The sequence below is a fragment of the Grammomys surdaster genome, unplaced genomic scaffold, assembly GCF_004785775.1.
Source record: "Grammomys surdaster isolate TR1022 unplaced genomic scaffold, NIH_TR_1.0 341, whole genome shotgun sequence".
In the NCBI taxonomy this organism is placed as follows: Eukaryota; Metazoa; Chordata; class Mammalia; order Rodentia; family Muridae; genus Grammomys; species Grammomys surdaster.
Genome location: NW_021604760.1, coordinates 1,166,035 through 1,176,806, shown reverse-complemented (window position 1 = coordinate 1,176,806; position 10,772 = coordinate 1,166,035). Strand labels below are relative to the sequence as shown.

Sequence of the window (10,772 nt, the reverse complement as noted above, 5' to 3'; positions counted from 1 at the left end):
AGAGAGAGAGAGAGAGAGAGAGAGAGAGAGAGAGAAGTGTGGTGGGAAGATGGGAGGAACTAGGAGGATATGAGGAAGGGGGAAGCATAATAATATGGGGGGAAATTTATTTTCAGTTAAAATAAAACAATGAAAATGATGAAGAAATAGAAGATATACAAAAGAACAGAGATTATCTATAGATAAACATAAATCAATATGGTAAAAATGCATACTGTATGCAGTGTGTATTTGAAATCCCAGCAGTTGGGAGGTGGAGGCAAGGGATTCTGAGTTTCAGATTAAGATGGATTAAATAGATCTCGTCTCCAAAAAAGTTTACATAGATATTAAACTTTATTGACACACTAAAATTTATATAATTGTGTATTTATAACTTGAAATTCCATTAAAATTTCATATTTTATACACACCCTCGTCTATGGGAAGATTAGAAAGTCACTGCAGAAGAAATCTTCAGTGAACTTCACAGTGCACTAAATAAAAAAAGACAGGGACAACATTGAAAATAAAAAACTTAAACAGCCAGGTAAAAACAGAGTGGAATTTATCACCCAAGAAAGGAAAGAATATCAGAGATGTACGGTGCTGACAACACTGTACTTAAATATCCATAAAGGGAAAAAAAAGTTGTGTCCACAGTACCCAGGAACTCTGGGATATGATCAAAAAGCCTAACTAACCACGAATCTTTTAATCTATTCAATGAAATTAGAGTAGAAAGGCTTCTAAATCTAGAAAAATAAGTGGACATTTAAGACCGAGGGGTGCTTAAACCCACAAAGAGACATGACCAGAGGCAAGGTGAGAGAACACCTCTCCATGACTTAGTCAAGATATCAAAAATAGGTAGCAGGGAAGAAACAACATTAAAACTGGAAAGGGAGGGAGTAGTGGACATGACTAAGTTGGTAAAATATTTACCTTCCAAACAAAAGAGCCTGAGTTTGATCCTCAGAGCCCAGGTAAAAAATGCCAGGCATGGTAGCACATGGTGATAACTGAGAGCTAGGGAGGTAAAGACAAGAGCATCCTAACATTCATTGGCCTGCCAATGTAGCCTAATTGATGAAGGTCAAGGAAAGTCCCTGTCTCAAAAGAGGTAGATTACATTCCCGAGAATGGCCCCCGAAGGTTGGCTTCTGGCCTATGTGCATGTGCACACATTAGAGAGGTGAAACAGAAAGTACCAACTGACTACCATAAGAATCCTGTCGAAACTCTCATCTGCAACCCACAAAGCCAGGACAGCATGGAGCAATGTTATCTCAAGCTCTGGAAGTAACTGCCAACCAACAGTACTGAATCCAGTAAAGCTGGAGAAGTAAGGACATTTCCAGACTGGCACAAACTAAGGCAGTTCATGACCACTGCTACTCAAGCACTGCAGATGGGACTTAAAGGAACACTGGGAACAGAAGAATAGAAACAGTATCGGCCAGGAGAAAGTAAGTATAATGAATGGAGGAGAGCAATGAGGGACCCCATCATATCCAACATGCAGAGCAACACATACCCCGTGCTAACAGGGGAGAAACAACAGAACGAACAATGATCCAAGAAAACAGTAAAAACAACTGGCAACATTATAAGTATTAATAAGCATTTTAAAATAATAATCTTAAAGGTAAATGGCCTCAACTCAGCAACAGACACAGACTACATAATTGCCTTTAAAAAAAAATAAAAACCAACTATCCATCCAATTTCTAAAATGAAGCACCTCACTGGCAGATGGTACAAAGAATCAAAGAATATGAGTCAAAACCAAGCTGTGTAACTATGCTGATATCTATAAAATGCCCTTCTAAGAAACATTAGGCCCTCGCTTGGTCCTTTTGCCTGGGGCAGACTCCTAGCTGGTCTGCTCCAGTGAAGACACCATATCCAGAGCCATCCTAGAGGAATCCATGAATTCAGAACATTGGGTAAGAACCCTCTCCCACTATCCTACACCCCAGAGCTACAACTGGGAGCCTGGGGCGCTCAGGATCCATCAGCCACCCAAACCCCACCCCTCTAGAATACCACTCCCCTTCTTCCCCTCTCTTGATCCTTTTGGCTGGGGCTGACACCTAGCTGGTCTGCTCCCTTGAAGACACCCTATCCTGAACCATCCTAGAGGAACCACTGCACTCAGAGCAGCAGGATTTCAGAATCCCAGAGGCTGCCTGAGTCCCAACAGTTCTTCCACCAGGAGCTCAGGATCACAAGATCACAGAGACATCTGGACTCTGATACCAGGTACCAAAGTTAAATCAGGAGCAGATAAACCATATAAACAGTCCCATAACCCCTAAAGAAATAAAAGCAGTCATTAAAAGTCTCCCCACCAAAAAAAGCCCAGGTCCAGATGGTTTTAGTGCAGAATTCTATCAGACCTTCCAAGAAGACCTAATGCCAATTCTCTTCAAACTATTCCACAAAATAGAAACAGAAGGAACACTACCCAATTCATTCTATGAAGCTACAATTGCACTCATACCTAAACCACACAAAGACAGAACAAAGAAAGAAAGCTTCAGACTAATCTCCCTTATGAATATTGATGCAAAAATACTCAATAAAATTCTGGCAAACCAAATCCGAAAACACATCAAAACAAACATCCATCGTGATCAAGTAGGCTTTACCCCAAGAATGAAGGGATGGTTCAATATTCGGAAATTCATCAACATAATCCACTATATAAACAAACACAAAGAAAAAAACCACATGATCATCTCACTAGATGCTGAGAAAGCATTTGACAAAATTCAACATCCCTTCATGGTAAATGTCTTGGAAAGATCTAGAATTCAAGGCCCCTACCTAAACATAGTAAAAGCAATATACAGCAAGCCAATAGCCAACATCAAACTAAATGGAGAGAAACTTGAAGTAATCCCACTAAAATCAGGGACTAGACAAGGCTGCCCACTCTCTCCCTACCTATTCAATATAGTACTGGAAGTCCTAGCCAGAGCAATTAGACAACAAAAGGAAGTCAAAGGGATACAAATAGGAAAGGAAGAAGTCAAAACTTCACTATTTTCAGATGATATGATAGTATACTTAAGTGACCCCAAAACTTTCACCAGAGAACTCCTAAACCTGATAAACAACTTCAGCAAAGTGGCTGGCTATAAAATCAACTCAAACAAATCAGTAACCTTCCTCTACTCAAAGATAAACAGGCTAAGAAAGAAATTAGGGAAATGACACCCTTCACAATAGTCACAAATAATATAAAATACCTTGGTGTGAATCTAACCAAGGAAGTGAAACATCTGTATGACAAGAACTTCAAATTTCTGAAGAAAGAAATTGAAGAAGATCTCAGAAGATGGAAAAATCTCCCATGCTTATGGATTGGCAAAATTTAATATAGTAAAAATGGCCGTCTTGCCAAAAGCAATCTACAGATTCAATGGAATCCCCATTAAAATTCCAAATCAATTCTTCATAGAGATATAAAGAGCAATTTGCATATTCATTTGGAATAACAAAAAGAAAAAAGAAAAAAAACAGGATAGCAAAAACTATTCTCAACAATAAAAGAACTTCTGGAGGGAAATCACTATTTCTGACCTCAAGCTGTACTACAGAGCAATAGTGATAAAAACTACATGGTATTGGTACAGAGACAGATAGGAAGATCAATGGAATAGAATTGAAGACCCAGAAATGAACCCACACACCTATGGTCACTTGATCTTTGACAAAAAAGCTAAAACTGTCCAGTGGAAATAGGACAGCATTTTCAACAAATGGTACTGGTTCAACAGGAGGTCAGCATGTAGAAGAATGCAAATCTATCCATTCTTAGCCCCTTGTACAAAGCTCAAGTCCAAGTGGATAAATGACCTCCACATAAAACCAGATACACTGAAACCAACATGCAAAAACCAAAAATGACCTTTCTGTATACCAATATACTAAGGGAAAAACTCAGGTAAAACTCTATTCCTAATAAAAATAAAATACTTAGGAATAAACCCGAGGGGGAGAGTGGTCTCTACGATAGAAACTCTAAGAGAATAAAGAAATTGCAGAAGTCATTAGAGGATAGCAAAGAACTTCCATAGTCTCAAGTTGGCCAAATTAACATTTGAGAAAATGACTATATTACCAAAAGTCATCTATAGACTCAACACAAACTCCATCAAAATTCCAATTGTAATCAGGGTATGAGGAGCACATAAGGGGATAGATGTAAACAAAGTTTAATGATATGTGTCATATATAGATATGTATGCAAATGAAACCTATTTGTATGTTAATTTTAACCTGATATTTTAAAGAACTAGCCTCACATAAACTCCCAATAGAGAGGGGGAAAGACCAAAGAGGCTGTGGAGCATGAGTGAGCCTCAGACCTTATCAGACAAAAGAGGATGCACATAATTGGTTGGGCTCAGAAGTAGGAACAGAAAGATATTTGAAGCAACTGTTAAGGCCTAAAATTTTCCAAATTTAATAAAAATCTTAAAGTCACATACCCAGAAACTTCATGAATATCAAGAAAGGTAATATTAAGAAATACCAAAGTCTACCCTAATCAAATTGCTTAAAGCCAAGAGATGAGAAAAATCTTAAACTTGCAAAGGTGGCTGGGGTGTATGGCTCATCAGTAAAGTACTTGTTTGGCAAAAGAGAGACCCTATGTTTGAAACCAAGCACCACAAAACACACATGCGCACACGCGCGCACGTGCACACACACACACTGATACCACAAACTAGCAAAGGATTTTTAAATTCATAAGCAGAGAATGAATGATAACAACCCATAACATCATGTCAGAAAACATGAAGGCAAAATATAATGAATAAACAAACTTCAAGTGCTTGCGACTGTCAAACCTGGAATTCTATATCCAATAACTGTATTTTTCTGAAATAAAGCTCTCAAACCAATAAATCCAATGAACAAATTTCTTGAACCAAGACTTAATTAAAAATATTTATTAAGCACAGTGGAGCAACTGTGGCACACACCTTTAATCCCAGCACTCAGGAGGCAGAGGCAGTCATATCTCTGAGTTCGTGGCCAGCCTGGTCTACAGAACGAATTCCAGGAAAGCCTACACTACACAGAAAAACCCTGCCTCAGAAAAAAAAAGAAAGAAAGAAAGAAAGAAAGAAAGAAAGAAAGAAAGAAAGAAAGAGAGAAAGAAAGAAAAATAGACAAAGGCTTATGGGGCAGCTCAATACCACAGAACTTTTGCAGCATCTGTGAGGTATTGGGTTTGATCCTCAGTACTACAGGAGGAAAAAAGAAAGAAAACAATTGGATAACCTAAATAATTACTACCCAACAAACCAAACACAGACCTAAAAATATCTGTATGAAACACTGAGCTCAGATTGTTTCCTGGGAGAATGTTTTCTACACACCTACAAAAATAATTGCAATGTGCTCCTACCACCTGTTGTACGGTGCTAGCTCAGTGAGAAAGCCAAGTGCATGTATAGAGGAGTTCAGCACGACTCATGTACATCAATGCAACTAAAATAGGAAAGAGGTGGGCATGACGGCACTCCCCTGTGATCTCCAGACTTAGGAGGCTGAGCCAGGAGGCCAGCCTGGGCTACAGAGTACATAAAAAAACTGTATCAAAAAACAAACAAACAAACAAACAAAAAACAAAACAAAGGACAAAGGTGTAGAGACCTTCCTCAACTTAATAAAACACATCTGTAAAGAAGCAACATTAGACAGAAGGGTGAAGCCCACATGCATCTTGATTTTCATTGACAACTTTCTCACTAGTTGCTTGTTGCTGTTGTTTGTGTGTGTTGTTTAGCATGGTTCATTCCAAAACATTCTATCCAAAATTTCCCCTCTGTACTGAGCCCTCGGATTCTCTTGGAAGCTTGACTTAGGCTTTCCATCATCATTACCATCTTATTCAGTTTATTACCAGAAGTTGAGAATTTTTCTGTTAAAACATACCCCCCTGATGTCCTGGGTTGAATGGAGACCTGCTTTCCGTTTTTTTATCCTTCCCCTGGCTGTGTCTCAGGTGAAGACCTTGTTTCAAAAGCAGTATCTGCTGATGTAGCTAGTTACAGCAAACCCACACCAAACTGAGGGGGTGTCCTAGATCCAGTACTCTGGTCTTGTGAGAAGAGAGTTGGACACAGTGGTGTGCACCTAAAATCCCAGCATTCAGGAGCCCGAGGTAGGAATAGATGGAATTTGAGGCATGCCTGAGCCTTGCAGAGAGAGAGAGAGAGAGAGAGAGAGAGAGAGAGAGAGAGAGAGAGAGAGAACAGAGACATGTCAGAGGAAGTAGTTGTGTAACAGAGTGGACACAGACTGTGGAATGGTGTGTGAGGTGTGAGCCAAAGGACACGAAGGATTGCTGGGAGCCAGTAGAAGCTGACCAAAAGCAAATGAGGATTCTTTTGGATTCTTGCCTGGAATCTTCAGGGTTCGAACCCAGACCTCTACCCTCTCAAGCTGTATGAGGATAAACGTCTGCTGTAGTAGTCCTTTCAGCCTTGGTTCAGTTAGCCAAAGTCAACCACAGTCTAAAAATATTAAGTAGAAAAAAATAAGAGTCCTTCAAATACATGCATTCTGAGTAATGTGGTAGAATCTGATAGCCTGCCTTCCCATCTGGAGTGGGACCTGGACCTCAGACCACCACTTCACACACAATCCACCCATCACTCAGCAGCTAGGTTATCAGTCACTGCTATAGTATCTCAGGAAGCCCTTGTTTTCCTCAATAGTAACCTCCAAAGCACACAGGTAATGAATGATCTGGTAATTTAGACATGCCAAAGAAGCTGAAGACTGCCTCCTGGTTTTGGCTTAATCAGCAAAGGAAAACCATGTGGAGGTTACCAGTGTTGAATCTCCTGTTTATGAAGAGAGAGAAAGAAGTGTGTCTTAGTGTCATTGCTCCTCACTGTACAAGTCAGGGTGACAAGTCAAGACATAAATCATTAAATGTAGAAGCTGTATATGTAAGGCCTGGCACTGGCCTTGGTTCCAGGCATCCACTGGGGGTCCAGGACATACATAGGACAGAGGCAAAGGGGACATTTCAAGACATCAAGTCTGTGGGCATTTCTCATAGTGGCCCTTACTATGCTATGCAGCATGCTGTTTTTACCTTTACAATATGACAGCATTTACCATATTACTCCCCTGCATTTATTTCTCTTACTGCTGCTCCTCTGGAAAGCATACACTGGTCAACGCTCAGAGTGATGCCATGTCCCAAGCCCATCGTTCCCAGCCCATGTTCTATGTTTCTGTTTCATTCAACCTATTTGGTTAGCATCCTCAAATGTAATGCACTCTCTGTAGTTTATAGATGTCTCTCTTTTCACCTTTTGCAGGTTTGTACTCTCAAAGTGGCAGACTGCTAGAAAAAAAGTACTGGCTCAGCACGGCAGGAATCTCTACGAAGACGAGCTAGGTGTCTACCCATCTCCGAGTAAGTTGGATTCAGCTTGGTTTTTTTCTTTTATATCTAAGTGTTTGTTTATAATAATAAACTTAAATTATTGCTCAGCTCAAATAAGTTTGAGTACATGAGGTTTAAAAAGCAGGCTTAAACTCTACCAAAAACAGTTCAATAAGCCAATTACACAGGAATTAAAGGTTTTAAAATTGGACTACTTTTTATATTTTCAAGCTTACTGCTTCTTGATATATGAATACACAATTTGAAAAGTTAAAGCTAAAGTTTCAAACTGTGAGAAAAAGAAGCAACCAGAACCAAAAATGCTTGGAAACTGACTTGATATTCATGCAAAGATACCAACAACATGGTTGAAAGGGAAAACATAGTATTAGCCACAAGTTTAGGTGTTTACAAATCAATCTTTTTCAGTGAAAATATATGTAGTTAGGATAATGAAATGTAGGTCACGAGAGGGTAAGAGAGTTGGTAACTAAAACAGAAGTCACCTAGGAAGGAGGAGACAGCGGGACATGTGGGGTCGCAGGACTTAGGACTAGACTCCATCCACACTGTCTACTCTGGAGTCAGCTCCTTCACTCTCAGCTAGGGCTGTGTTCTCAGAGGAGGCTCTGTAAGTGTGCTTTCTAACAACTGCAGACTCATAGGAGTCTCATGACTAGGTGGCTCAGTGTATGCAGAGATTCTTTGTAGACTGGGAGATACTAAAAAGCACTATCAAAGTTGCTGCCACCAAGTGTTTGTTAAACACTCTCAGTATATGAACGTCAGACCCAACAACAGCCTTCACTCCACAGTTCTCCAAGGAGCCCACACCATCCCACCATCCCCCATTCTCCCCCACTGCCTCTCACTGTCCTGACTTTTTTGCCTCAGCAATAAGTTCACTTCCTCCTTCTCCCAGTATACTCAGAATTCCTCCTTTGAGTGACTATTTGTCCTGTCACCTCCTTTTATGATTGCCCATATACTAAAGGACACATAAGGGCTGGTAAGATGCGGTCCCTCCCGCCTTCTCTGCTTTTCTTCTGAGGTTTCTATCCTCCGCACAGTCTCTGCCTTCCAACAGTGCCACCATTTTCAGATGGAAATCAGTTCACTTATTGAAGTCAGTAGGTATAGTGTGTGTCCTATGGTGTCTGCCTGTCCACATAGTGTCTGTCCATGCCTTGTCAGACTGGCCCCCAAAGCTCCCATCTGCTGTTATGAGCAGATTTTAAATCCTTTTTACCAACTCTCCATTTCCCTTGAGGTGAAACTGAGGCTCTTTGGTTTCTCATACTTGTCTGTCTTTTTTTTTTTAGTGACACCTCTTACCCTTGTCCCTCCATCTAGTGAGTCATATCTCTTCATTCTCTGCATTATTTTAATGTTTAGAAAGCACACTGTTTCTTCACATCCCTCTCCAAACACAACTCCCTCCTCTTAACATTCCAGCACCAAGGCATCCTTTCCACACAACTCAGATATAGGACGAGCATCCCGAACACTGGGAATGCTCCAGAACTTTTGAGTGTCAATCTATCACCATGTAGTTACATGTATAAAAGTATTTAAGACATTGTATGAAATTACCTTTAGGTATTTATCCTCCCCCAAGCACAAATACGTTTTGTGTTTAACCTTGGGCCATCACAAGATATTTCACTATGTATAAGTAGATATTCCAAAAAATCCAAAACACCTCTGGTTTTTCCTTTCTCACAAGGTATACTCAGCCTATACTGTTCTCTCTGGAAGTTCTCCCAGAGCTCTCACAGGACTTCTTTCTTGGTCTTGCAATCCTAGGGATTCAGTTGTCATATAACAAACAAATTACCACAACACACACTTACCATTCCACAGTGGCTGTGTGCTGGGAATTTCAGAATATCTTAGCCAGTCCCCTGCTCACGGTGTCATAAGGCTCGTGATAACCCTGAAGCTGGGGCTTGGGAAAGAATACACCTTCCGGCTCAGCAAGGTTGCTGGGAGAATACCTTTTCCTAAAATGCAACTGTAAGCCAGCTCGTTGGTTGACAGTGTTGGTCAGCTCAACTAACTAGTAACGAAAAGGTTGAGAGAAAAGGAAAGTGAGTATGACAAAGACAGCTGTAAAATGTGTCATTTTCAAAGTTTTAAACAGGAGGAGAGCTGGAGAGATGGCTCCACAGTTAAGAAATCTTACCACTCCTGCTGTAGCAGTGGTTCCCAGCACCCATGTGAGACAGCTCACAATCACCTGTCACTCCAGCTCCAGGGGATCCAACATTGTCTTCTGGTTGTATAGGCACTACATTCACATCCATAAACACAAACACGCACATGCATTCACATACACAAATAAAATATTTTCTATAAAAGGAATGTTTAAAAAGTTTTATGCCATCATTCAGACAGTTGTTAATGTTAGATCTCTCGTTGTTTTTCCCACTAAGTCCCATAAATTTCTGTTTTTCATGTTTCCCACCATAGCTGAACTTTCTTTTGAACATGAAACAGAAGGTGAACCAAAGTATTATGAACTACCTCAGGAGTGGCCAGAGGAAAGCTTGCCAGAAGAACATGATGACTCAAGGGAATCCTGGGAAGAGGAAGCAGACAACCTGGTTGCCTGGACTGACGGTCTTGATGAAGAATCTTTGAACTATGAAAATGTTGAGCAGTATGAGAACTTTGGCAACTAACACACGAGGACTTTATATACTGCCTAGTTACAGTGCAGCCTCAGGGAACAGTTCTGGGAGACACTCAGAACCTGGCTTCTGCTCTCTACCCCAGTTGATCTCATCTTTCTGGAAGCACAAAATACAAAATACAAGTATAAGTCAATGAATGTGTTGTTGCTCTGGGTTTTTCAAACTCTATTCCTGTTTGGAACTGAGTTAGTCAAAATTGAGTGTTTACTGCAATGTTCTGTCAAAGCTGTTATACATATTCCCACAATCCACTGGGTACTGAAACTAAGTTCTTTTGGTTTCTTTTTAATTTATATGAGTACACTGTAGCTGTCTTCAGACACACCAGAAGAAGGCATCAGATCACATTAAAGATGGTTGTGAGCCACCATGTGGTTGCTGGGAATTGAACTCAGGACCTCTTAACCACCCAGCCATCTCTCCAGCCCTGGAACTAAGTTCTTACCAGCAACAGATGGATCAGGGAAAACCCTGAAGAGGAAAGGAAGGACAGACACTTCAGAGACAGGACATAACCCAAGTAGAGGGACCTGTGACTTTGCCTGTACCGGCCTAGGTTCTATGTCTTCTGTCATCAAGGAAGGAGACACCGAAACCACTCTTTAAGTTTCTTACATTGTCCACTCATGTCTAACCATCTCCTTTATTCTCTGTCTTCTTGCTACCTCAGC

At 40.5% G+C, this 10,772-nt stretch overlaps 1 protein-coding gene across 1 annotated transcript in view; it reads left to right on the top strand.

Moving 5' to 3' along the window:
* Positions 1-10,089, top strand: part of Ube2u (ubiquitin conjugating enzyme E2 U) — a 62,051-nt gene extending 51,962 nt beyond the window's left edge. The window contains exons 9-10 of the mRNA XM_028778797.1: positions 7,338-7,477; positions 9,878-10,089. Of these exons, the coding sequence (XP_028634630.1) occupies positions 7,338-7,477; positions 9,878-10,089 (352 nt within the window). The remainder of the gene's footprint in view (positions 1-7,337; positions 7,478-9,877) is intronic.
* The last annotated feature ends 683 nt before the right edge of the window (positions 10,090-10,772 follow it).